This window comes from Pezoporus occidentalis, unplaced genomic scaffold, assembly GCF_034315485.1.
Source record: "Pezoporus occidentalis ecotype Australia unplaced genomic scaffold, CSIRO_AGI_Poc_V1 ctg53, whole genome shotgun sequence".
Taxonomy (NCBI): domain Eukaryota; kingdom Metazoa; phylum Chordata; class Aves; order Psittaciformes; family Psittacidae; genus Pezoporus; species Pezoporus occidentalis.
Window position 1 is genome coordinate 4672404 of NW_026915866.1, and position 27884 is coordinate 4700287.

The 27884-nt window shown below is 41.0% G+C and overlaps 2 protein-coding genes across 4 annotated transcripts in view; one reads left to right on the forward strand and one right to left on the reverse strand.

Moving 5' to 3' along the window:
• Window positions 1-179: 179 nt before the first annotated feature.
• HPGDS (hematopoietic prostaglandin D synthase) lies at window positions 180-27878 on the reverse strand. The gene is made up of 6 exons (XM_062637628.1): window positions 27726-27878; window positions 16331-16472; window positions 7142-7234; window positions 4408-4517; window positions 1214-1312; window positions 180-585 (listed from the first exon to the last, which is right to left on the reverse strand). Exons 1-6 carry the CDS (start codon window positions 27801-27803, stop codon window positions 421-423), a joined length of 687 nt encoding a protein of 228 aa, XP_062493612.1. The 5' UTR covers window positions 27804-27878; the 3' UTR covers window positions 180-420.
• LOC134173528 (melanopsin-like) overlaps window positions 22473-27884 on the forward strand; it is a 67922-nt gene continuing 62510 nt past the window's right edge. For all 3 annotated transcript variants that reach the window (XM_062637624.1, XM_062637627.1, XM_062637625.1), the window contains exon 1: window positions 22473-22789. The gene's annotated coding sequence lies outside the window, so the exon portion shown is untranslated. The remainder of the gene's footprint in view (window positions 22790-27884) is intronic.

The following is a 27884-nucleotide window of genomic DNA, read 5'->3' on the forward strand; positions in this document are numbered from 1 at the left end:
TGCTTTAAGAAGCTTGAAGTTTGTTGGCTAAGGAGGTCTTGGGGTTTTTTATTCTCTCTGTTAATTACCCTGCTTTCCTCCAGAGCAGGAGTCTGCAACAAACAGAGTATTGTTGAGATTGCATCTCTTCAGGAAGGCTTATTCATCTTGTCTTCTTTTGAGATCCCACAGGACATAAATCTGGTTGATGAAATACTTTATTTGTGGGGGGAATGTGGTTGAAACCATACCTCTTCCTCAGGCTTTACTCTACTAAATCAGCTTTTTAGTCTCTTACAAATGGATACAAGTAGTAGATTTTGATTTGGCATAGCCTACCCATCTGAAATTAATTTAAATGATTCTCAAATCAATAACTTAGGATGTTTGTCATGTTGAAAACTAAACATGCATTTGTATTTTCCAGTCTAAAAAGCTGATCTACATTATGGTCTTGGGTCTTTTCTGGATCCAGGCTGCAATGGCTGGAAGTGCTTGCACTCTGTCCCTAAGAGCCAGCAGCCTGGGGTAGTTGTCTGCCAGGTCAGGTTTGCAGGACAGAAGTGTCGTACTGCACACATCCCAGTAGAAATCTGCCCATGTTACCTGGTGGAAACGGGAGAGAAAGCAGTAAATTTTAGTTGCTAATCTCAAAAGATGTAACTGCTGCTGGTAGTATCAGCAAATTGCAGAAATGAAACATGGATTGATCTGATTTAAGGTTTTTTTTAAGCCTATAATTATAGAATGTGTAATTAGGTTGCAGTGCAAGGCTTGATTTAAGTAAAAATTGGTTAAATAAAGCCCTTGTTATGAATATTACTTGCATTATAATATTAATCTTCCCTGCTGAAACTGTGCTGCAGAGAAGTATTTTGATTAGTTTCCAGTTTGAGCAGTTTTGGGTAAAAAAGCAGATTACATTTTCACATTTCTAAACTCCCATCTGTATTGACTAGTACAAAGGCATTTATAATGTTTTTTGTCAACATACTTCTAAACTGCTTTAGAAAATGCAGAACCTAGTCCTGGTTTGCCTCACTTCTCTAATAGTACAGAAAACAGTTTTCACTTTGCAATTCAGTGACCAATGGTGTACTGGTAATAACAAAGAGTTACAAGAGTGAGGGGAATTGTTTCATGGGCTGGAATGAAACCCAGAGATTCAGCAATAGTCAATGCATTTATTTTTCTGGCAACCTGATTGGAATAGAGAAATGAAAACTGTACTTACAGACTTCCCTACTAGCCAAGTGTTATCCCCTAAGAAAGTATCCAAGTCTTTCAGTAACTCGGGTGCTTTGTTTGTGAGGATATCATCAAATGCTTGTTTCTGGGGGATAAACAAAACACAAAGATGCACAACAATGCAGAAGGACAGCAGTTCAAAAAAGTGAATTTTGGGGGTTTCTTACTTGTGAAAAAGGAAGCCAACATCTGAAAAAGGGAGCAATGAAATCATTTGGTCTGACCCAAACTTCAGAAGATGGCCAGTTCTCTTTGGAAGAAGGAATGTGTTAACATCCAAGTCAGGATTAATACAGCAAACTGCAATTATTTAAGGTAAGTAAAGAAATACAGAGGCTACACTGGGATACATGCAATGGGGCTCTGTAGAACTTAGGAAAACTAATAAATTGCCCATGAAGTGGTTTAGATGCCCAAAACACAGCATTTGTGGCTCAGTGAGCCATGACTTAAGCCCCAATTGCTCTGTTATTGCACAGCTGAGAGCTCCTGGATGCTAATACACAAGGTGTGGGATGATGCTGTTCATTTACCTGTGCTAACAGCCATCCAGCTGCACCAAGATGGGAGCCCTGCCATATATTTGGGAAGAATCCATCTATAAAACAGACTCTCAATGTCTCATGGTCTTTTTGGGGACTCTTGGATGCTATGCTTTCTAGTGCACAGGGTCTCAGATTTCCAGAATCCCTTAAGCTCAGTCTTTGTGTGCTGTCAGATGCTGGTCAGTTATCAGCCATTCTCATGGGAGATGTATAACGTGGGTTTTGAGCTTTTGCTGGGTTTATCTCTGGACTTTGCTGTTAGCAGGTTATTCTGCTTTTTTTTTTGTCTTCAGAGCAATGAGATTTGAGGTGGTTAAAATATGTTTTTAAAGGCTGAAGTCTCCACTGAAGCGTATGGGCCTTATTACTTCTGTGTTAATGGATGAAGGATGAGGTTGTGTATAGTGGTGTTTCTCTGCTACCTGTTCCCCACAGCAGGAATTTTAAGGCTGCTTTTAAAGGGTTAGCTGTTTCTTTTAGAGAGGGAAACTGGTTAATTCTAGTAAATTCTACTAGTAATTTTAATGCTAGTACTTCTAGTAAATGCTCCATCCCTGGTGGTGTTCAAGGTCAGGTTGGACAGAGCCTTGGGTGACATGGTCTAGTGTGAAGCGTCACCTCGGGTGACATCATGACAATAATGACCTCTCCCAACTACAGAAGTATGCAGTCAACTAGTGACACTGGTGGGGACAGGACCAGGATCCACCTTCTGGAGTGGCAGGACCTCTTGTCTCAACCCTGGAGCTCTCCAGTAAGGCAAGGCAAAGCTACTGCAGTGCCAGCTATACTTTTTAATGATTGGTGTAGGTGAAGGGAAACTGTTCCTGGCACAAAGGGAGCTTCCACAGGCAGCATCCACCTCTGCTCCCTTTACCTTGCTTGGTTTTCTCTTTTCTGCTGGCCGGGTAGCATAACGCATCCTTTCATCTTTCTCTGAGGGATGTGTGTTCCTGTAAACACTTGTCCTGGACAAATTTTCTGACTCGTGTGTGTATGTCTTTATGAGGCCATGAGACGGGACTTCTACCACAAGGTGGTAGCAGTGGATCCGGGAGGAGAGGGGGAGAACAGCTAACAGCCAAATCGATTCCCACCAAGTAAGCTTCTTGGTCTTCCTCGGCCCCGAAACACTTGCATGCATACGTGCGTACAGGTATATATAAGGGCTTCCTGAGAACTCTCTCCTCTTCTAAATTAGCCAATGGTGACACGATCTGCGTCATTATTTAGGAGAAGTGCTTCACCATGAGCTGGGGCACACGCAAGTTTACGACGGGAGTTTCCCTGTAAAGGAGTAGCAGTAGTGCTGCTTCTACACTAGCATGTTAGCAATAGTGTGGTTGTTCCTAAATGATCAAAAATCATGAGTCAGCCTCCCCTCCCCATATTAGGAAACTTCAGGAAATCGCTAGGAAATTAAGCAATTCATATTTTTGAACACTAAACCCTCAAAATACTCTCAGATTTTCACCTGCAAGATTTCAGAGCCCTTCATATTGTTTCATTATTTATTATTGGTTTTGGGCAACATTTTGTGGTTTCTGAAATCACAGAATGGTTTGGTTTGGAAGAGACCTTAAACCTCATCCAGTTCCAACCCCCTGCCACGGGCAGGGGCACTTTCCACTGGACCAGGTTGCTCAAAGCCCTGTCCAACCTGGCCTTGAACACTGCCAGGGATGGGGCAGCCACAGCTTCTCTGGGCAACCTGTGCCAGGGCCTCACCCACCCTCATAGCGAAGAATTTTTCCCTAATATCTAACCTAAATCTACCCTTAACTTCGAACAAATGGAAGGTGGCTGCACCCATAGTAAATGGTGGGACCTGTTGTTACGCTTTCCTAAAAGCGAAAAGTCATCTGCTCAGGTCAGAGCCATTGTAAGACAGGAGTTAACTCACCCATCACCCTCTTCCCCCAGCAGCTGATCTGCATGCTTGCACTTGGGGCTGTGGTGAGAGAAACTGGACTGATGTCAAAAAACAATCCCAAATGCTGTAGGACTTGCCCGTAACTGTGTGTTGAAGCAGCTGTGGCAGTGTGTTAGCCTGGTTTCAGTATATGCAGAAGCACTGCATAAGGACCAGTGAGGGGCCACGAGGGTCTGAAGAGCAAGGCTGCAGTGACAGTGAGGGACGTGGTACCTCCCCTCTTTAGCAGCACCCATTACTAGTAATTGAAAAGCATTTGTCCCTGGCAGCTGATGTTATTGAAGACTGATGCTTATTAAATTCCATAAGAAATCAAGGTGCAGAAGCACAGAAAGAAAATGGGCTGGAGCTGTTAATCTTGTTGAGTTAGCAGAAAGAGAAATATTCAATCTTAGTCTGCTTGCAACATGATACAGGTATTGCATGGTGTTGGCTGGGGTGGTGTCTGGTCTTTCCCCTTTGAAGTGCAGTTTAATGTATGCACATATGGTGCCCTTGATGGCCTTATTTCCACCAAAGGTGGAAAAAAATCTGAAGGAGAAGGTGGGAGGGAGCAGAAGGCCTTGGCTGGATTATCCAGCTCAGCTTTGCTGAGATGAGGTGATGGACCCAGGGGCTGACACACAGTGTCTCCAGAGGAGATTCTCAGGTATGGAGTCGTGCCCCATGTGGTATTTTTATTTAAACTAGTGATTGTCTTACTCTCACGTCTTGGTTTTTCTCTGCCCAAGGGAACAGTGTCATGAAATCATCAATGGTGTCCACAATGGCATCAGCAAGCGCCTGTTCCACAGGTGTCTGACCTGCCAGACCTGTGGGAAGCAAGCATATGAAGGGACCTTAGAGGTAGCATCGACAGGAATTTCTGATACCTCAAAAGTAAACTCTGGTTTTTGTGAACATTTCCATATACATACATGCTCTCTAGGGGGCATTTGATGCTAACAACATGCATTTGACTCCTTGCTTCCAGGTTCAATCTCATCTACCCTTGCCTTTTTCCCCCCTCCAACTTCACACAGCCATCCAAGGTAGTGGGTTGTTCTTTTCATCACTTGAACCCCCAGCCTGACTTCTGCTTCTTCATCCTTCTCTCTGCCTTCCACTATCCCAGCACATTCAGTGCGGCTCAGCACTAACTCCTTTCTGTTAATCTTTCCCTATCCCAGCTTTCAATGTCCTTCTCCATCTCACGGTCTTTCCCTCTTGGTCAATACAATCTCCTGCTTCTGTGAAAGTCTGCTTCTCTTTCCCTCTCTCCTGCTCATTCAGCCCCATTTAGAATCTTCTTGCTGCACCCTGCTTGCTTTTGATCACTTCATGGTAATCAGACACCTTAGCCTAACTTTGTCTTGTTTACAAATCTGGTTTCCTCCCCTGTTGTCCTGTGGCTTGCCTGCAATCCTCTTAATGACGCTACTTTTTACCCTCACTATCATTTCACAGACCTGTGTTCATGCTTTCACCTCTGTGCACGTTCAAGTCATCTTTTCTCTTCTCTTCTCTTCTCTTCTCTTCTCTTCTCTTCTCTTCTCTTCTCTTCTCTTCTCTTCTCTTCTCTTCTCTTCTCTTCTCTTCTCTTCTCTTCTTTTAGACTCGCTTGGAAGCTCTGTGTTTCCCATAAACCATGTACCCGTCCTCTTCCAAGTCATCTCCCATATTGAAACAATATGCTTTTGAAGGTGAGAGGTGTGCTTCCCGTTTTGGGCATCAAATTCCATGAGCCTTCAGTAAAAAGCTGTTGGTGATGAGCACTGAAAAATGCTATTTCTTAATTTTAAAGGATTGGTGACATATATGCAGACTTAATGGCAGGACTAGCAAGTCTGACTATGAAGCTGAATAGACTCCTTTCCCTTTCCATGCATGCTCTTTGTCTTGCCGTAGCTGACAGTGTGACCAACACTGTCAGGAGACTACAGTGGTCTGAATGTGCTCCAGAACCCTGGCTTTTGTGGCTGTTGCAAGATAATAGTAATGCCCAAGTCAGAAATCCAGACTGTAGAAAGAGCACAGGTCCAGATCAGCATCCCGTCAGGAGGTGGGGAGGGAGGCAGTGTGAGTGGAAGGCAGGCTTTCTCATCTGTTTCCATTACCATGTGGATGCTCATCATTCTCTTCTCTTGCAAGTAGTAGATTGTATCAGGGTTGGAGGAAACCAGCAGGACATGTTGTGCACTGAAGAATAACCCTGTGCACTTCTGCTTGTTTCCTTAGTTGCAAAATGTGGGATATTTTGATAGGTGGGTTATGTCTCTTTGCTCAGAGTATGAAAAAGCAGGAGAGTACTCGTTTCCCAGCCCCAGTCAGCAGTTTGCTGACATTCAGCACACCATGAACACATCTGCCTTCAGCCAGACCAGTTTTGCAGATGGTTTTGAATGACAGCTTGCTGACCTAAAGCAAGCCCTGACTACTCTCTTTGATTACTTGCATTACTAAGTCTTATATCACTTTATCTACCCAGTCGAGTACTTCCCTAACATGTAAGTATTTAAAGATACAAATGATGTCACCATCTGATCTAATCTCTCTGCCAGCTCAGAATTGCTGCCTAAATCTGCTTCAGACTGCTCTGTCCGCTGACTGTGATCATCTCTAATGCTTCCAAAATCTCCTTCTCCTGCTCTCTCTGGTATAGCCTGGCAGCTCAGAGTTTAACTCCAGGGGAAACTGCCCCAAGAGCCTCAGGGAAGCCACAGTTTGTGTTGTTCATGGCACATGAATAAAGCTCATTGTCTGGAGAAGTAAGCCCACACCCCAGGTATTATATGCAGAGAGGAAAGTCAATCAGACCTAAGGGGGAATTTCTGAGTTCTTCTGTAGGCACTTTACACACAGTGCAGATACGGAGCTGAGCCACCTGAGTTTGGCTCTGAACAGCATAGCAGTTCACAATATGGGTTGTTACTTTGAACCTGGTTTTGTCTGTTTTTTTACTTTCTGCATGACCTTTGAGTGACTCCAAACCCTGTCTAGCAAGGCGCCTTGCTCTACTTTTTCTTTCTGACCTTGGAACTGCAAGGGGATGTAGCCCGAGATCTCATCAGGATTGCAACAGCAGTCCCAACCCAGTGAACAAAATTAGCACCAACTTATGGTAAGGAAGGCTGTTGAACATGGACATGACACCACACAATGCTTTTTAAAACCATCACTCTTTGTGTGGCACCTCTGAAAGCATCCTATATGATATGTTGCTTTTCTGTGGTCAGCATTTGGTGCTGACAAACTAAAGATGCAACAAGAATCTGATAACTATTAGCTGTTCGTGCCTGGGAAAAGCCCTAGTACCATTATTGCAACGTTGGTGTTGACTTCTACTTCATTGGGCTTGCCAAGCTGTTGGTTTGTTTCTATTTTTGCTGTGAGTGTATTTTCCCTGAGCTTTAAAGGTGAGTGCAAAACAGAGCAAGAAAATAGTCAAATGTGTTACCTGATTCTCTGGCAAGGTATCTTGCTATTGCCAGGCTCTGGTGAATGGTAACTCCGTCTACTTCCAGAATAGGGATTTTGCCGAATGGAATGCCTTTGAAGAGAAAGCAAAAAACAACCAAAAGTTAAATCACAGCCTTTAATGGTGGGAATCTGTAATAGCTGCACTTTTACCACTTAAGCACTGTTACAGCACTTAACAGTATTTCTGTATGGAAATGCATGCACTAAAATGAAAAGAACTAAGGTTGAGGATATAACCAGATCACACTGCGAGAAGGCAACTATAGAGTAAAAACCAAGTACTGCATTTCCTATTTCCTAGGCTTGTGCTGTAAAGGCTGAATGTGCTCCTACATATCCTAAATTCTTTATGCAGGGAAACTTTTCAGTAGAATCTTGGTTTTTCCTTCACTTCCCTGCTTTTTCCTCCCCAGGAGAGTGACTGCTAAGGTTAAGCAAAGTACTACTGAAGATTTGCATGGTCCAGATGGGGTATGAAGTAAAAGACTGGGTAAAGACTATGGAGGTGCTTTTTCATTTACACTTGTTTTAAATTCAGCAGCAGTGATTCAGAGAAGTATCTGTACTTCAGAACTTACATTGTGACAAGATATTTCACTTGACAGTCATCACCAAGAGACAAATATATCCTTCATATTGAACCACAAATGTTAAGATACTCAAATTTAATTGACTTGGCTTGAATGGAGAAGTCACGGGGGAGAAGCCTCACAGAGAAGAAGCCTCCAGACTTCAAGATTAGGGGAAGACAAACTAAGCAGCTGTCGTGGATATCTGTAAGATCATGGACAGAGTTTGAGATAAGAAATCAGTCATACATTTCAGTTATTGATTTAGTAACATAATGTACATGAAAACTTGGACTGCTGTTTTTGCTACGCTTTGGAGAAGCTGCTGGTGTGGTATCAAATGGGGATGGAACATCTGAGCAAAGCTTAAGCTGGGAAAAACTGTAGTGTTTAAGGCAGTGAAATCCGCTCATGGGAACCTGGTGCTGTTCACCAGAGGAACTTTAAATCTCTGCATTTCAAGGAAAGTTACTTCATACATTCCAAGCATGTGACTGCGAGTGCTGGTCACAGCCTAATGCTTTGTACCTGATTTTCATCTGGATTACACTTTATGTATGTTCATCCTAAGACTGTAAAAGGACAGTAGCAGAAAAATGAACATGTTGACCATTGGAAATGCGCAAAGAACTTTCCAGGAAAACTGTCTTTACGGGACAGATGGAATGACACTTCTATTCCCCGAGTGGGTTTTAGTTCTTAATGAAAAGTAATAAATAATGAAGCCTCATGTATCTGTATTGTGTTTAGCAAGCTGACTTCATCAATGATGAACACTGCCACGTGGCTCTGTCGTTTAGCATGCAGTGTGTGAATCACATCAGTTACAAGATCTTAGATGCCAAATCTGTATCTGCAAAATGAATTTGGCAGCTGCATAAGAAATCCAGGACTCTTTTGTGCAATTTTTTTCCCCTTGCATCTGAACACACTACTCATGATACCTTTTATCCCTCTTCAGTTCAGCACACTGTGAAGATTAAATTTTGATACTGATGACTAGAAGAAGCAAGAGACTCGAAGAGCATTAGCTGCTGTACCCCAGGGAGAAAATGTGTACTGCTACTTGTTATTGAAACAATAATAGACATATTGCACAGAAGACTTCATATGTTTATTATCTAGTGAGCAGCAAGGCCCTGGCAAGTCCATGTATTGCTTCACTGAGAATCCAGAGAGAAAATGATGCATTGCTGAAGGCTAAACTGAAAAGCTTTCTGGTTGTGAAAATGAGATGAGCCTTGGTTCTGTGCTGTGGATTAATGGTGCAGAATGCCCTAAGCATCACTGCCCCCAAAGCCGCAAAGCTGTGATGGAACATTTGCTTATGCAGGATACCACCACATCTTTCAAGCAAGTGTGAGTAGAGGGGATGAGAGCGTGCGTGACTGCTGGAGGTGCCAGCATGGCAGCCTACAGACACCTTCAGATCCCCAGACTACACAGGGCTGTACACCAATGTCTGGCAGGAGGTAACAACAAAAGCACATCCAGCTCAGGAGCAATAGCAGCCACCCCTGACAGAGTTAACCAGCCTTTTCAGAGGCCTCCGTAGGAGTGCCACAGGCTGATGTAGCTTTGGCTAGGTCAACTAAGCCAGTGACTAAGCCATCCTCTGTGGCAATAACTGTCTAAATGACGATTGATGCTCAGGTTGGGAAACTATGGTTGCTTCATCTAGAAACTGAATAGAACATTTCTGCTGTGTTTATATATAAGTCTAAAAGCCACAACTCTGTCTGATGTTTCACTTTATCAGTTGCAACAAGAAAAATGAAAGATGGTTTGTTTGTGTAGATACATTACTGCTTAAGAAATCTTTAGAGCAAAAGGAGGGAGGCATCTTTTTGACAGTTGAAGAATATGGATTAAGGTGTGAAAGGCAGCTGGGTTGCAGGGTGGTTGTAATCTCTCATATTCTGTTTCTCAGGAATCTGACCATTTCTGGATTCACTTTTTTTTTTTCCTAGTAGTTGACCGAATTAAAGAGAATTGCTATTCATTCCTTGAAAACTTGAGTAGTGCCTACAAAATGCTTCTTCCTCAGTGCTGAGCTATTTTCGTTAAGATCTTGTTACTCTTTCCTGTAAAACAGAGTTTACAGTTAAAAATACAAATACAGCTTTGTTTTGTGTGCATTACAAATACTCATACACTTGCATGATTCATAATGGAAGTCTAAAATTAATAAATGAGAGTGTACTTTATTGCACATTGTCCCATGAGACTTACGTTTCCAAAAGGCGTTATGCTTTGATTTATAATGAAGCTTGGGTAAATGGGAGATGTTTCTTCCTTTCTTGTGTGTTCAGAATGCCATTTGATTTTTTTCTTATAAAGAAAAGGGGGAAAAATTGTGATTTCAACATAAGCCAGTGCTTATGCGCACTTGTGCTGCGCAGATCATTGTAAAAAACATTGTTTTTTCTTGGGTTCAGGGTGCACTGTTCTTGCACACCAGAAAGCACAGCAGATACCCAGGCTGCTTTATAGCTGAAGAAAATAGCAAAGAACAGTCAAGGAACAGAAAATATTTATAGTACATCTCTTCTCTCTTAGGCAAAAAGGTATAATGGCTTATAAAGTTGCATTTTCAGTCTGGAAAAGTTAGGGAAGGGAAGGAATCTCTTTGCCTTTGAAGCTTTATTACCCAACCTTCATGTATCAAGACCGAAGTTTTTAGTAACCTGCAGTGAAGTATCTCTTTGCTCTTCTAACTCAGAAGAACAACTTCCTATATTGATAAATTCATAGCAAAACCAGAAGATTAATTGATTCCCTGTGAAAACTTGATACTTCCTTTGCCAAGTGGAGAAGAGGGGGGTGGATTTATATCACACAGTTCATCCTAAGGCAGGATGTGAAGAGCCTTCAGGATGGATGGGTGCAGTTTGATTGCTGGAGGCAAGGTCAGGGTTTAACAAATGCCCTCGATGTGACCTGTAGACATCTTGCCTGTAGCCACAGCCATCTACACAAGGGCTCCTTGTGCACAACAGAAAGCCATATCTCTGTACATAAATTTGAGCCGTGTTACCCTTAAACTCATTGATATAGGCTTCTGTGGCTTGCTTTGAGTCTCCTGTGGTGCTTTTCACCCCAGCTCTGCTCACTGACAGCATATGTTCAAAAATCCTCTGGGCATGGCCAAATGTGCCATGTGTATAAGCATTGTACCAAAACTGCTAATTTTTACATGGTTTTGATGAAAGAGACGGTTTGTGTGACTCCAGATGAGCAAAGCATACAGGTTCTTTCCTGCCAGGCTCCTGCTTTAGGCAAGCAAGTGAAAGAGGTGCTGCACGAAACTGGAGTGTGAGAGGGATCTCAACTGGGGAGAATGAGGTTCTGGGGGCAAGTCATGAAACAACATGTATCAGAAAGCAGTCATGAATGAACAGTTAAGCCAGAGTAGTGCAGACTGGAAGGACGTGCATGTCACTTGGCTAGTGTTTCTTTAATCTTGGTCGGTTAGAGGGCTGCTTTGTGCTTACGTCAGTTTATACCCTTGTGTATCCATATGGATGTCATTTCCATGGTTTTCAAAACAGTGTTGTCTTGCAGAGTTTCTGACTCCCATGTGAGCAAATATATTTTGAGAAGGAAAACTAGAAAAAATCTGTTGCTGTCATCGTACAAACAGCGTCATTTCTCAGGCATGCACGAAATATATGACCTTTCCCTTTCAGTTTCTGCTTGCTTTGCTGCTCCTCTGAAGTAGAAGGTGCTATGAAGGCTTGTGTTGATTTCCAGATTTAAATTGAAAACTCACTGAAAAGAGGAACAGGGTTTTTAACAAGAATGAGGTTTGGGTAACTAAAGTTAGTTATCCAAAAAAAGCTAGTTAGCAACTTCAAGTTGAACTTCATGAGCAAACTCTTACTTTTCCTGTTGTCTTGGTTATCCAACGGTTTTAACGTTGAATGCTGGCATGAAATCTGCACAGGCTTTACACTGTCCATGAAGAAAACATTGATGCAGAGGGTGAGCGTAAGTCATCAGACCAATATGCAGTTTCTCTTCTCATTTTAGGAAGGACCCACTGAAGGACCTGTGAGGTGTTCAGGATTTGGATGACTTCCTTTTTATGCTACTTTCGTTTTGGTTGGCTTTTGTGAATAAAACTGTGATTCTATATAGTCTGCTGAACAGGGGAGATGAGGCCCAATGTGTGTTAAATGCAAGGACACCTGTGTAAATTGTCTCCATCCCATTAAGTCCCTAAGGGCTGTGATAACTGTTCCCATCCTGGCATGCCTATAGGTTCTCACTAGTGTTGTTCAGGCCTTCCCTTTGGCCATGAGCTCCTTGCTCATCCTCCTGGGCATGACTCAGTGGATGGTGCTCATGTGGGCCAGTTTATCCGTCAAGGACATGGAGGGGAAACACAACACAGTTGCGCACAGTTTTGTCCTAGCCTGGCAGCTAGGCTGGTGGGCTGTTGGTTTGGAGAAACTAGCACTTGGTGCTGTACTATGTTTTTCACTGCTGTCCTCCCCTAGCCAGTGAGGAGCCCCTATGCAGATACAATTTTAGTTTTCTCCTTCCTTTAGCTCTTTCTTGCTTTTCCATTCAACTGCATTATTATTCTTCTTCCCATCTCTGTTCTTTCTTCTCCACGCTTACTCTGACTCAGCTTTGCTTCCAGAAGTGAGTTTAGGTTCCCCTGTTTCCCTCAAGCTGACCCATTCTTCCCCATGCTTCCTCCTGCCTCTACTGAAACCATCCACAACCTTTATGCTAAGCAGTCTGTGTTTAAGCATTTAATTGCTCCTCAAAACCTGAATAATTAATGGCTTTGCAGTCAGGAAGCTTAGATGGGTGCAATAGTAAGGCAGCAGTTTTGGTCAAAGATGAGGGAAAAGAAATGTCACAGCCATGCTTTTCTTACTATGATATCTCTGCCTAAACAAGTTCTCCTTTGCCTTGAAAATTAACAGTAACTGCTTTTCCTTTTCATTCATATTTAATTGGATCGTGAGAAACAAATACAAGAAAAAAGCCAAAACAAACAGCAAAACACATCGCACTCTTCTGTCTAGGTCAAAATTAAACTTCCAGCAGCTGCAAGTCTTATTTCTGCTTTATTTATTGATGTTATGTTATACATTTATTTTCTGGTTTATATGGTATGATGATTTGGCTGGGAGGTGATACTTGTTGCAAAGCCTTACTTTAGTTTTGTGAAAATCGATGAAGCAAACTTACCCTCTGTGCAGAGACCTTGTATACTTAGGCAAATTTGAATTCTCTGGTTTGTTCCCTTAATATCTCAAAAACCATGAAATGCTCTCCTTGTCCAAACTTCTGCCTTAAGTAATTTTTATTTTATCTTACTTCATCATACTTGAAGTTATTAAAAAGAGGGACATTGTACTTGCAGGCTCTAAAGTCAGAACTGGGTTTAGATCTTTCATAGGCAAGTAGGTAAATGCAAACATGGTGTATGCATGTGTGCATAGCAATTTGTCAGATATTTCTTACTCTCACTTCAATATATAATTATGTAATTAGTTTAATTAATTTTTAATTATTTTTGAGGGTTGCAAAATAAGTGGTGTACCAAACTGTTACTACATTAGCTGCCATTACATCAAATACAGCTGTAATTCCCGTTATCATTGCTAAACACCCTTTTGCTCCCACCAAAATAACACTGGCTGGAATCTGCTACTCCTTTTCTTTTTGAAGTAAACCCAGTCCAGGCAAAAATGGGGAAAAAAAGCTTGAGCTTCGTAAGAAAGATCTGAATGCATAATGTGAATGATAGTAGTATAGAAGATCTCTCAGCAGAGTGAACTATGCTTCTGGTATATGCAATGGCTTGGATGGATCGCCTCATTTCATATTTACTGTTGAACACAACAGTAATTGAGGTTTTTGTTTGGCAAGGATCCTGCTATCTGCTTTCCTGAGGACTGTTTTTTTTTCCTTTTCAGCCCCTGAAGCACATTTTGACAATTCAGGATAGTAGGGAATGCAAGTGGTTTGTTTCCTTTACAGGGCATGGTTCATCTCTGCTGCATGCAATATTGTTGTGGTATTAAGACACAAACCCTATACAGCCTAGCCCCTAGCTAGGAGGTAACCATTTCTTGTGTCTAGTCATAGCCTGCCAAGTCAGTGTTTAGGTAGCTTATGGCAGACTAGGGCAGTGTCTCTTGGTTGTCTTGTACACTGTAAGGCTGTTTACTGGGAAGCCCTATTGCTGCCTTTTATTCAGAGTTTTGCTGAATGATTTTCCTGTGGGAGATTACTTTGTCTGGAGGTACCATGACTAATGATTGCTTCACAAAGGAGGAGACAGTTGTCAGTTAGTTGATCTCCAGGCGATTTCCTTAGCAGCATTACATTGTTAATCATGCAAACAAGATATCTTTACTCTTGTTTTGGTTGAGGAACCTCTTAACTTGCACACTGTCTACAGTGCGGATGCCACTGGTGGCAAATGCTACCATTACATTGGTGCTTGAGCTAGGATTCAGGGAGCCTTCCAGAAGCAGAAGTTTAGCATCCTGGTATGAGATGTAATAGCACTTTCAGGCATGCATTCAACCATTTCTTTGTAGGTGTATGTTTTCCCAGGCAGTTATTAGGACACATTTCAGTTCCCATCCACTGACTGCCTGGGTGTCTACAGAAGCCTGAAATTCAAACAACTTCTAGGCCAACATAAATTTTGCACAGATGATTTCACAAACCTGAGGGCAGCAGCTCCCACATTTTACTAAACTCCTTATCTGCTTTGGCATTTCATCTAGGGATCAGTCATAGTAGAGGCTCTTGCGAAAGGCCATTATGCAGAGAAAATGAAAAATCTCACTTAACCCTTGGTAAACCTGCTGACAAAGTGTTCACAGAAAGAGAAACAAAGACACCCAAGGGTTAAATGACTTATCCAACACCCATTAGTGCAGCAGATACAGCTACAAACTCTGTGTCTCAGTATTTCTAGGGTGCCTCTGATCCCAGTGTTTTCATAGCCATACACTGTAGTGAAAAGTGCTGTACTTATAAAGCTTTACTGGGAGGTTTATGATGTGAGCACATAGGAAGGATTTTTGCACTGGCTCGGATGTTAAGGACATCATCATTATTCAAAGAGAGATGCAATACCTTCTCTTTTTGTGACAGATCTGATGTTAGAACATCTTGTCCTAGGATATTAATGCCTCTGTAGCCTTTAAGTGACTATGTATGCTTTGCCTTTTTAATTTGTCTTACTTCAAAATCAGTATGCAAAACTCTACATAGAATTATATTTTGCTAATATTATCTGAACCTTGGTTCAGAACATAAATGGGTGTATGTATATGTGTGAATACGTGTGTAGTCAAGTATGAATAATGTCTATGCAGAGCTGTCAGCTCACTTTCACAAGTGAATTCTTGATCTCACTTTTAGGTTCTACCCTGCTTCCCTGAGAATTGTAGGGAGAGAAATAAGCTATACCACATGGTCAACAGGCTTAAGCTCTTACAGAAAAGAGTTTTCTGAAGTCAGTCATCCTAACTGAAAAATAATCCTCTGTTTCCACTGCTTCATTTACACTCCTCTCTGTGGATTGTTAGTCAGTGTTTTTCCAGATTTGACACCATGGGTGGCTTCAGCTGCCACCTGGAGAGCAGTGGTGCTCGAGTATTTGTCATTCAGGTCAGTGTGAACATTATGGGAAAAGACCAAATTTAACTGCACCCTACAAGAATTTGGTAGCCCGCTGGCTGGGCTTATTAGACAAAGTGAAAACCTATCAAGACACAATGCTTGATTAACAGGAATCACCTCGTGCATTAGTTGTGTCTTTTCTTCAAACTAAAGGTTCTTCATTCTGGATGCGAAAAGTCATAGCCTGCTAGTAAAATACAGGTAAAATCCATGAAATTAAGACACAGATAGCTCTGATTTCATATTCTCAGTCTCCAAACTAGATCTGCTTCATTTGAACTGAGACTCATTTAATGAACAGAAATAACAAATAGCTTTAATAGCTGGAGAGAGGTTACTTTGACTAAAAACCATGATATGGATGGGGTATAGCAGCATGCAAAAGTACTCTCAGAAGGTCTGGTAGGGCTTGTTCTTAGGAACGATTGTTTTCCAGCACCTCTTTTGACCCTTTTGTTTTCTCTTTGCTGTATTGATTTCTTTCTTTGTTTTCTATCACCACTTTCTCTCTCTGAAGACCTTTCTGGTTGCAAAGAGGTGTCTTTCTTGACACTTATTTCCAATGTGGTTTTCTAAAACCAAGGTGCAGGCTGCAGTGTGATATTTCAGACCAAATCCTCCTAAGTAGCTGAGAAGATTAGTATGCATCTGGTTAGCTTTAGACAGACAAAAGTTGAACTGAATTGATAAGCAGTAAAAGCCCAGCTGGTTGACAGCAGGTAAGTCACTTTAGATTGTCTAAAGATTTGGATTTGGACTTGTGTGACAACATCAGAAATGACATTTGGCTGTGTAGACAATAAAATGCCCATATAATTAATTAAAGAAAGGAATTACATGTATTTCTGCTTGTGAAACATATAAATACCTCTTCATTTGCTATGCTTTTTGACAGCATTTGTGCTTTGGGCATAAGATGTCATGCTACTTACTTGGTTTGATTTTGGGCCAGTCTGCTGCTTCTATCCTGTGGTCTTCATACTTCTTGCCTGAATAAGCAAACAGGTAGCGGCTGATTTCTGCTCGTCCTCGCAGATTGAAGTATGTCAGCTTGTACTGAGGCATGCTGGATCCCTGAAAGGGAAGGCACCGTGTTGTTTTAGAAATGAGTAACTCAACTCCTATTTGCAAAACGGCACCGTATGCTTGTTTTTGAGACACATGCTTGTACAATGCAAAGGACATATTACAGTAAGACATCATGTGTTGTACTTTGCAATCGTTGCATTAGTCACGCCTTTTTGTTCTGCATTTGTCAACCACAATATTCGGACGTGGACAGTGGCAGTTAAACCTGCAGTTCCTCCTTGGGTATCTCCAAAGATGGTTTGAAGCTTTTGGACATAATTAAGAACTTTCAGCTTTCTTTTATTTTTCTTGTGACTCCAAATTTGGGCCATTTTTATAAAGTTGTAGAGTCCAAATCTAAAATCACATATTGTAACAGAAAATAGCTGTTGTCTTGACTATTAATTTTGCTCAAACCTGCCTTGCTCAGCCTCTGTTGAGGCTATAGAGACCTTCATCCAAGACCAGATCATAGGAATTGCCAAACTGCTGTGATTTTTCTCATTAACTATTACCCTAGTTGGATAGGCAATCAAACCAAGTTATTTTAGAAGAAAAAATTGATGTGAAAACCAGTCAACATGGTTGCTTTGGAGAAATGGTCATCAAATTCTCAGTTTCTTGTATAGAAGCCAAAAGAAAACCTGAAATGACTTTGCTGGGTTTTCATATTATTTTTTTCCCCTATAGTTCTAGTTAGGAATCATTTAACAGGAAAGCACTATTTGGCTCTTGGTGTAACAGGCAACAAAAGAAAATGTTCATGAGTTTGACTGTACAACAACAATGATGCAGGAAAGATAAACAGCTATGTCTTCTTTAAACCAAAGTAGACTTTTAAACTCTGCACACACAGCACCTTAACTAGAGAGATCTATGAGCTCAGATGAGATGTAAATGTACTGTCTAAAGGAAACTAAAACAACCATCCACCTCCTCACTGAAAGCAAAACCCTGTCTCATTTTGGCCTTAAAGTAGACCTTGCATGTCGTTTACCATCGTTTTATATCCATCAGATTCAGAGTGTTAGTAACAAAGCACGCAACACAGATCATCAGCTCCAGGAAAGAAAGGAAACTTTTTCAATGAGTAAGTGCTACTATGTAACCTTGCAATAGAAACAACCCCCTATTTAGTCATCTTGCGTTTGAAAACATATGCTTGAGGGCAGATGTATCATCAGCTTTCACTTTAGAGGCTTTTTGTTCAGAAACTGAAAAAGTTTGCACTTAACTCTTGCTGAGGAGAGCAAACTGCCTTTGCCACTTTCTCCCCTAAAGTCAAAAACATCTATTTTCCATCCTCGGAGTAGCAAAGGCAAAAAAGAAGTATCTACAGCAGATGAACGCACTGGAGACTGCTTAATTCAGAATGAAAGTTACCTGTTCCCCTACCACACACGGCAGGGTCAGAGGAGATTAGTAAATGGAGATTTTTCCAGTTGATGGCCCAGCAGAGAAGCAGAATTATCGATGGAGATATCTACAAATGCTTCAAAACAAGGACATCACTACAATTATTATTTTTCCTTTTTCTTTTCTTTAAAGTCAAGCAAGTGCATTCCTTTGCACTGTATAAAAAAGGGAAGCCACAGGCAAAATTACTTACATTAGGATGTGATTTGTTTTCTAGATATATTAGCCACCAGTTTGTGTGTTGCTTGGTAAACATAGTTTGCAGATTACAAGTGTAATCTTCCTGTCTCTAAAGAGAGAAATTTTGCAATTCCAAATTTTTCGAGCAAGTTTTAGCTAAGTGGCAAAACTTTGTTATTCTATTTTCAAATTCGGCGCCCAGATTTATTACTACTTATGCTTTATTGTACTTGCATGATAAAACTATGTATTATTATACTTTATCATTTATTTATGCAGGATGAGTTTGAATTATATGTCTACAAAGTTAATGTTAGAAGAGAGGATGAGTTTGTAGATTTTTTTTCCCCCACCATTCATCCCTAGTTCTGACTGTGTGGTCATTTGAGAGCAAGGAATGGCATTTTTAAAAGAGCATGTGTTATCTGAGGTTCAAGTTAGGCATGACTTAATGTTTGGGAGTCAAAGGGGAGAAAAAAAACCCACTTGGTTCTTACTTTTGTTTTTAGAGGCAAGCAAATACTACTGATTCAATTTGCATTTGGAGAGGATGTGACCTTTAACATGCAGAACCCACAGTGTGTGCTTTCCTTCTTTGACAAACAGCCATGGAAGTTCATTAGCAGAAAGTTGTTGACAGCTGAAAGGCATTTAGAAGCACAAAAATAAAAGGTCTCAAGGTAGAGGCATGAGGAAGGCAGTGGACAGCTACATACACAGGGAGCTGGAGGTGACTGAAGCGTAACATTTCTGGTGATGAGTATTTTGAAAGACAAGTTCTTACTGTGGGAGAACTTTGTATATGAAGACATGTATAATCAGGAGTAGTGAGATGATGTAAAGAAAAGGGAATTTTGGCTGAAGATCAGGCGGTCTTTCTGGCTGTTGTAGTAGACGGTGGAATATTTTGGTCTGTCAAGGAAGCAGTGGGAACTATTGTTTGAAACTTTTAAAGCAAAGCTAAACAAATTTCTAATGAATACGCCATAAAGAGTAATCAAATATTTGCAGTGCTGATGCACATTTAAGCTTATGGATTTTTTTTTTTTTGTCTGTGAACAAAAAGTCCTACAAGGAGTTTACCAGAAATACTTGACATTTGAAAGGTCTCTATAGCTTTATTGTAAGCATGTTTTTGTAAATGTTTGTAGGTTTTATTTTTTATTTGTATTTATTGTGAAATGTCAGGAGTAGCGCTTCCTAAACAATTACAGATACTTTTCTAAATGAAAGAAATGGTTGTGTTGGGAATAGCTTTTGGCCAAACATACAAATTCAGTTGGTGTTTTTTTCTCCTTATGCCCCTTTACTTTGTTTCCCAGTGTGTTTTGTAAATGAATGGATCATAAGGAACAAATTAAACCCATTTAAAAAAACATCCAAAATCATTCAATAATTGAAAAATGTCAAGGGGAAAAAAAAAAAAAAATCTGTTCTGAGACTTTCAGTTTGTGCTTTAGAGATTTTTTTTTTTTTTGGGGGGGGAGACCTGTGGAAACCTCAGCCCCAATTTTATGACATAGCCCCAATTTTATGACATACTTTTATGACTACTTTCAAAGCAATGTACTCAACTAATCTAAATTTGCTATTAAATTAGATTTAATACTTTAAAGTCGTTGACCTGCTTAGCTGATTTTCTAGCTTTCCTCTGCAGCTTTCTTAAAGCCAGCTTAACTGGCTTTAACATACCTTTAAACAGAAGATTATTGTAGCTTGTGATTTCATTCAACTTTTGGAGCCACTTGGTGACAAAATCAAACAGGAAAAGAGAAGGTCAAATATGTGTAAAAGGTGGCACCCTCTGTGTTACTCATGAGTCAAAATTCGGGTTGAAGTTACAAGTGTCTCAGACCTCTTAGAACAGATTTCAAATAATTTCTGTTCATGTCTTTATGGAGATACTATATAACCTGCTGCATTTGGGATACTTTCATCAATTTCAAATCAATTAGAAAACTTTAAGCAAGATTAGGGTGAAAAAACGGAGCCCAGGAAGGAACCATTATCATTCTCTGAGAACTAAAATGCTGAACTTCAGATAGCACTGATGCAGAAGAGAAAAAGCGTTGGCAGACTGGAAACTATGAATGTACCAGGGCAATATAAAAGCAAACAGTCCTGGTGCCTGCAAGCTGTGCAATACTTTAGCTTTCACTGGATGACAGCCTATGTGTCCCTGCTCTGTTTTAAAGGGTAAATCACAAGTGCGCTGCCTGCATTTTGCTTCCTCAAGGGGAGTTTATAGTGTGTGCCCAGTGCAACTGGAGCACACTGCTTCTGCCAGACAGCGTGCAATTCTGCATTCCCATCCCAAGTCTTTGCCCCATGAAAGCTGGACTTTGTAGAAGAACAGGGTTTATTTCTGTTTTGGAAAATCCAGCCCTCAAAGTAATACATGGAAATATTACTCAGGCTATTAACAGACACTGAAACCTGGATGCAGATACTCAGTACCTGAATTCAGAAAACAAAAGAAGAAGAAAGCAAAAGGCAGGACTTTCTTTAATTTTCTTGGATAAGGTTATTAATATTTGAGGGGACAGGCAGCAGAGAGCTTTTCCTTGAGCTGGGAGCAGAGGAGGAGAAACCAGCTAATTTGAGCTATTTGTTCATATCCACCCAAAGTCTGACAAAGGACCCTGTGATTCAAAGTCCCCTTTAATAGTACTTTGCACTGTGGGAAATTAAGGGTTTCCTTGCCTTAAGGTTTCATCATTGATAGAAGATTTGAAAAAGCCCAGCTGTTTTCTCTAGCAAGCAAGGCCAGTAGGGTTGGGTTAGGCTTCATCTGTGTGTCTCTAAAAACCTGGAACTCAAGCCGTCTGCCTGGAAGAGATGATGCATAGCACTGTGTGTGTACTTTTTTAATATAGAATGTGAGGGTTCTTCATTAGTTTAGGAGTCACTTATGGAAAGCACTGCAGCTAGCACCTGACACAGCGTTGCCCTGGTCATGAGCCTGCCAAAAAAGGGGAGCTGGATGTCTCGGCCGCCTAGTGTCATAATCCTCACTTGAATTGCAACCAGACCAAAATGTGGACCTTGAGGGAGCTCCATTTTCTTTCTGTGTGCTAATACAACTTTGGGCTGCATTCGTGAACTTGGGGCCTGTGGTCGGCAGCCAGGAGAATGTGCTGGACCTTGGATCTACCGGTGGAAATCCAGTGCTTGCTGTAGGGCCTTTTCTGATGAGAAAGGTGAAGAAGTCCCTCCAAGGACTAATGAGTGATGATCTGGTCAATAGATACCTCTGTGGATTTTATTACAAGATTCAGCTGTCATGCCAGTTTGGAGTGTTTGGGTTGCTGGAGCTGATGTTATACTATTGTTTTATAAAATCATGAAAACGGAATGTATAATAACAGATCATCTTCCACTCACATAAGCCTAAAGGTCTCTTACTGCCAAGAGGCATCCTGCTTTATGAAGTGTGAAACAGAGTTCATGCCCTCTCTAAGCAATAATCTAGCCAAAGCTGAAACTCTTAGTGAACATTTCTTTTCTTTTTGTTCTTAGTGCTGCTTTTAAAGCAGTTACTGTTTCTATACAAGGTGTTTCTGCAAATAGATGCATACCCAACAGCCTGAGTTGGGTATCCTGCTTCGGTGGAGAGGGAGCTGCAAGATCAGGCAATTCATGTATTTACTCGTTTATTTCTGTGGTGTCCTAGATGTCACAGGGCCTGGGAGTGTTACAGTCCATTAGGAAGCTCATTTTAGAAAGGGAAAGAAGAAAAGCTGGATGCTGTAGGGTTTGGTTTTTTCTTTGTATATACAGACAAAAGAGTCTTTACACATTATGGGAGAGTTTTTCCTTAGGCTATTAGCTCAGGATTTTTGATTCTGATCCTTAGGGATTGGGGAGAGTTGTGTTACTTTACACAGTACCAAAGAGAAAATTTTAACCAGGAGAGAGACTTATTTTGTCTTATTTAACCTGAGAAACATTAGGAATATAAAGGTCCATTTTGCCTGTCTTGTTTATTGTTTTTCTCAGATATGTGAATTCCTCATCCCTGTAATTGAAAAGCCAAGTATTAAAGCAGATTTCTCCTTCCTCAGTTAAAAAAAAAACAATGATGTTTCCCTGTCCAAGTGAGTCTTCCTGACTTCATTTTTTTAAATTTTCAGTTTTCAGAGGAAGGAAGCAGAAAGATAAGATTTAAAAGTTAAAATAGGAGGAGACAAGTGAAGGAAAGCTTCCACAGCCATAACTTTGTGAAACTTGCCGTTTTAGCAAGCTAGCAAAGAGAGAAAACGTCAATGTCCAATATTTCTTCCTTTCTATTTAACCTAACATAACGGTCAGAAAGGTTTGGGGAAAGGCATGCTTAGTCATCTTTTCCTGCTTGAGCAATGCCAAAAAGGGCTGCTGGGAAAGCAGCCTTGCCCTGTTTGCAGGGCATGGTTCAGCTCTCGCGGCTGCTGATCAAATCGGTTACTGCAGGAATACCTTAGATTTTTTTCTCTGGGGTGAAAAGTTATTCTCTCTAAAGACTCTCTGGGTTTATATTTTAGACCTAACCCCAGGGCTGAAATTCAACACAGAAATAGCCTCATATTGGCCCTTTTTGGAGAGAAAAGAATTTGATGTTAAGAAATCCATCCATGTCAGCAGGAACTAGCCATGGGCTTGCTGTTGCACCCTTCTGATTCCTCGCTTGTTAGGAAGGTTGGTGACTGCCAGGTGATGTCACTGGCTTAGTCCAAGCAGTTTATCTGGATGTAAGTAACACTAAGACAAATAACTTTTGCCTTTCCCTGGTAAAAAATAAGGGATACAGTAGGTATCTTATGTGGTATAGTCTCTGAATAGGGTAGCTAGTGACTTTGGGATTCTCATTAAGAAACAGAATTGAAGAATCAGGATGGTGCTCTCTTTTGCACAGCAGAAAGTAGAAAGGCTTATTTTCCCTTTCTCAAGCATAACCTTCTTCTTTTAACATGGAGTCAAAAATATCAGAGGCTTAAGAGATATTTTCAGCCTTTGAAAACAAAAAATGATCTTTTTTTTTTGTTTCTGTTTCTCTTCTTGCAAAAAAAGCGTTTATATTAATTCTGTTTTTATTGAAGAAAATAAGAAATGTTCTGCCCCCCTTTTGAGGGGAGATGGATTGTATTAATGTAAGACTTCGAATCTTCCAACAGAAGATTTCCAAAGCAGTCTGTGTTTTGACAGTGAATAAATTGGAAAGCTTTAGTAATTCTATCTAATTCTGGTCGGCTCTCAGTCTGAGATAAACTTTTTATGAAAAGCAATGTTCTCTTTTTCCTGCTCTGCCCCAGTTATAGAACATCTTTTAATTTGATCCCTTCTTTTTCTATGCCAGATAACAGTCTGGACCTTGGAGAGAAAAGAGAAAAAAGTCTGTATTCTCTTTTCTGTTTAATACACAAATAATCTGAAGTAAATGCTTATGAAATTTGCTGTAAGGTTGAGTTTTGAAATAACAGATCTCAGATGTAATGGTTGTGGCCTGATACTTCTAAGCATGACTTTCAAGATTAGATATGTGCACGGCTTAAAGCATGTGTATGGGGGGTTTTAGTGGGATTTTGCATGTCTTTACCCAGTTATTTGCAACTTGTGGTGCAAATCAGCCTCCTACCATGAGAAGAGGTTTTCAAGGAATTGCTGTGGATTACTGAGAAGCATTAATGATATGTCAATGTCATAGCATTAATGATATGACAAGTGACCTGATTAGTAAGCTCTACTGAATGAGCAGGGCCTTTTGAAAGCCTGATCTGTGAATGTGTGGGTTTAAAAAAGAGGGTGTGACGACCTTAGAGCAATTATCTCAGAGCTATAGAAAAATCCTTAGAGAAGACAGGGGGAAAAAAACACATTTGGGTTAAAGAGGAGGATTAGAAATAGACTTATTCTGAGAGATGTTTTTGAAGGTGAGAGTCCATTGTGACTGGACAGTGAATGGGTGGTTGCTGTCAAGACTGTTGCTGGAAGGAGAACACCAGGGTCATTTGGGTTTCTCCAAGCTGACTTCATAGCTGCTGCTCTTCATGTGAGTGCCATCAGGCAGCTGCAGTCAAAACGACAAGGATTCAGACATTTGAAGTTTACCCCAGTCATTTGAACTGAATAAGTGAGGGAGAGTGTTCACATCAGCAGCGACATGGAGGCAGAGAGGCTGTGACAGGCAGGGCTTTGTTGGGCTGCCTCGCATGCCAGGATCTTCCGTTTAGGGCTTGAGCATCTTTGATGACTTTACTTTCTGTCTGATCCTCAGTTTTTTGATTTGCAGCTACTTGGCCTTAGTTTTGTGTAAATAAGTTTTACAGTTGTTCTGTGCAGCCTCAAAAGCTGCAGTGAACTTCAAATGAATAAATTGCACACCTCAGTCTGTGAAACACTGGTAAATAAAATTGCAAGAGGAGAGAACTCAAAGATGCAGACTAAGGAGCAGTTAGGATAATATTTCAGGAGAGACTATTTAAGTCTTTTATTTTCTCATCAGGTGTTTTAATAACTCCCTGAAGTCTTTTGTGGTAGACCAAAAGCCTAAATAATCTTAACTCTTGATGACACCAGTCATTCCCATAAAACTCATGTCTTGCATCTCCCTCTGTAGTCTTCAGATAAACTGGCACTGCCTCACAATGGTCCTCCAAAGCAAAGAATGCAGCTGCGAGTGATGTTGCTGTGTGTTAAGCGGCTGCTGGTTTTGCCAACTTGCACCTTTCCTTGGATGCGAAAAAAATTAGCTCTTTTCCTATCTCATCTCAGCTATGTGCATGTGTGTATGCACAAGGGGAATACCAACACTAAAATCCTTCCTCCTGTTAGTCTAAACTACTTTGCTATGAACTGTTGCAGGTTGTGAGTCTGCTATACAACTTGTCACAAATATGCAAAATTACAGACATGAAAGAAAAAGAATTAGGTAGGTTTTTCAGCACAACATGTGTTCCCTGTAGCCAGAACAAGGCAAGATGGTGTTCACTTTGCAGAGTTCTCCAGCATCCCTCACCAGCTCTCCTGGTCACACATTCCTGATGCCCCCCTGCTCTGCCCTGCCCAGGAGGCAGCAGCACAGTGGGCTGTGGCACAGACCTCATATGTTTTCAGGTATTTTGAAGTTGTTTTCACAGCCAAAATGAGCCTGAGAAGACCCAGGACCTCTCTAAAGTGCACTTCAGACATAGCCAGTTGCCTTGAGGGTACTAGCACTGGTAAGTGTGGACCTACAGCCCTGAGCACAACCTGGCTAGAAGCCTAGGGAGTGCCTAGATTTGGCCATAAGTAGTAAACATCCAAGATCCCATGAGCTATGGGTACAGACTGCTTGGTATGTAGAGCCATAACCTATGTATCCATACTTAAGAAGAAAGCACTTTTTGAGCACCGGTTTACAGCACATTTTGCCTTTGCTCATGGAAACACTGGGCAGACTGGCTCCAGGGCAGTGCCCATTGCTGTGGGCTCCCCACCCTGCCCCAGAGTACCCTGGCACACACACAAAAAATGCTTGTTTACCTGAGGTATATGGTTACAGAGGCCAGTCTCCGGTGTCCCATATTTGTTCTTTCCTGTTGTCAAACATCAAACCATCCTTTCTGAATACCTTTCTTTGTTCTCCTTCTCTCTTTGCCACCTGTTACCCAAATCCAAAGTGTAGATGTATCTGTCTGGTATCACTGAATGTCCCTGTTTTGTCTCCTATCCCGCTTCATGCTCATGCTTTACTGAGTCATTCCAGCAAAGTTTTTAGTTACTTTTGAAGAAGTGCAAAATGGAGGTTGTTTGGTTTTGGCTTCCACCCCTCCACCCCCTCCTTGTTCCTTGTTATAGCTTATTTTATTGGAGTTTTAACAGATTGGCTCTAGATAAGCGAGGTTTCCCAAGATGATGGCACTTTAAAATATGTATGTGGGATTTGGCAGATCCTTTTTCGGTTTTTCTTCTCTCCCTGCCCCTCCTTGGACTACCTGACAAAAGGGTAAAAAAAATCACCTGAGATTTGCAGCATATATGCTGATGTGAATAAGCAAAGCTTTTAGTGGCATGGGATGCCACTTGCTAAGCCAACACCAGCAATACGTCAGTGGCTCCTAGGCAGTGTAATTACTTGTTAGTGAGATTTTGATCAAAGGTATTTTGAAAGTGAGCACTGTCTTCAATTACTTCTGCTTTCTAACTGCTTAAAAGAAGGTGATGTACGCCAGACAGCAACTAGAAACCTTAAAACCCCTAGAGCAGCAGAGTATGTTTTTCAGTAACACAGAAACCTGCTGCTTTGAAGGTGACTGGTTGACATGCTTGCGTGTGCACAAACCCAGAAGTCTAAGAATTGCTTTGTGTATATTTTTGGTTTAAAATTTGGAGAGCTTCAGTCTTATTTCTATCCAAATAGATTTGATTGTGTCTGGGTGTGTGTGCATCTGCAGCACGGACTTATTCACACTATGTATGCATCTTTAGGGAGAGGTGGGTTCTGTTTTGGATTAAAAAAACCAAAGGAATAAACAAAAGTAAACTTACAAAAGACCTCTGCATCTATTGCAGCTTTTGAGTATGAAAGAACTGGCATTTATGGACAGCTCTAAGAAGCATAGAAGTCCAGGGAAAATACTTTATAGCTGTGGCTTGTTTGCTTGGATAGTTTGAAATGGGTAATGAATAAAAGATGGCTTTTAACAGATATGTGTGCAGGAGGATTATGCACACAAGCAAATGGTGGCAGTTAGAATTTAGAGGTAAAAAAAATCATGAACAGTTACTCAGCATACCATTTTCATGTAAAAGGCTAAAATCAACAGCAAAAAAACCCTATGAGTTTTGGTAAGGCAAAAAATGGACCAAGCAGAAGCAGACTCCAGAGGTTTCCCTCTATGGGATAATGGTGGGAATTAGGACAAGAATATGTTAATCCATTGGTGAACCAAATGACAGGAATTTAGAAAATGAACAGAAGAGCACATAAAAATGACCTGGAGGAATTGTTTGGTGCTGCTTAATATAAATCTAATTCCTCTGACATTAGCCTAGATTCAGCTTGCTTATGTAAGTGAATGTATGTAACTCAGCCTTTACATCTAATAGAATATTGCTTTGAAATGGTTTTTCACTGAAAACTCCCTGCAGAATGCCAGGAGCTTCCCCACACCAACTGCTATGTTGATGAGGTTGTCTTTTTGGAAAGTGTCTCTCTGACATGTACGCTGATTATCAAAGCAGCTCAGTACTGATAGCATCAGGCACTGGTGAGAAACAGGTCTTGCTGTAACAATCAGCAAGTGATCTACCTTTTTGCCTCTAGAAAAACAGTTCATAATTTATGAAGTCTGATCTTAACAGTGCATGCGATTGTACAGATGTCTCAAGTACAGCAGGCGCTTTAAAGATGCTTGTAAGTAGAAAAGAATGTACACAGATGGGGTACTTGAGTTACATTTACAGCCACTGTGTAGAGCTCATGGTTATCCCTCTTTATGTCAGTAGCACTAGTGTGTTGGATAAACCAAGCAAAACTCTAAAAATGAAATACTCTGAGTACTTGTTCTACATGTAGCACAATTGGATGAGACTAACCCCCACGCAGCTGGTATAACAGCAGCCCCAGGGAGGGCAGAGTAGGATTAGAAGAAAAGAGAAACAGAGGAGCCAGGCTGCAGCAGTAAGAAAAGCTGAAACAGAACTCACTCTGGTGCAGTGATACGTGGTTCCTTCCTCAGTGCACAGGAGTCCCTCTGAGCGCTGGCCCTGGTGGAAAAGGCTCATATATGCTGTTTATTAATATGCAAACCACTCCCTGTGACATGGTATCATGACTCCCTCTCTCCCCCCTCTCACATGCACAGA

What these genes read in the sequence shown, in the direction of transcription:
- HPGDS (XM_062637628.1), bottom strand. Translation starts at nt 27,803, where the DNA reads ATGAGCCTTTTCCACCAGGGCCAGCGCTCAGAGGGACTCCTGTGCACT. An exon ending in CCACGTATCACTGCACCAGA is followed by an intron (nt 16,473 to 27,725) that starts GTGAGTTCTGTT and finishes CTTCCCTTTCAG; the next exon opens with GGATCCAGCATGCCTCAGTA. An exon ending in ATACCTTGCCAGAGAATCAG is followed by an intron (nt 4,518 to 7,141) that starts GTAACACATTTG and finishes TGCTTCCCACAG; the next exon opens with GTCTGGCAGGTCAGACACCT.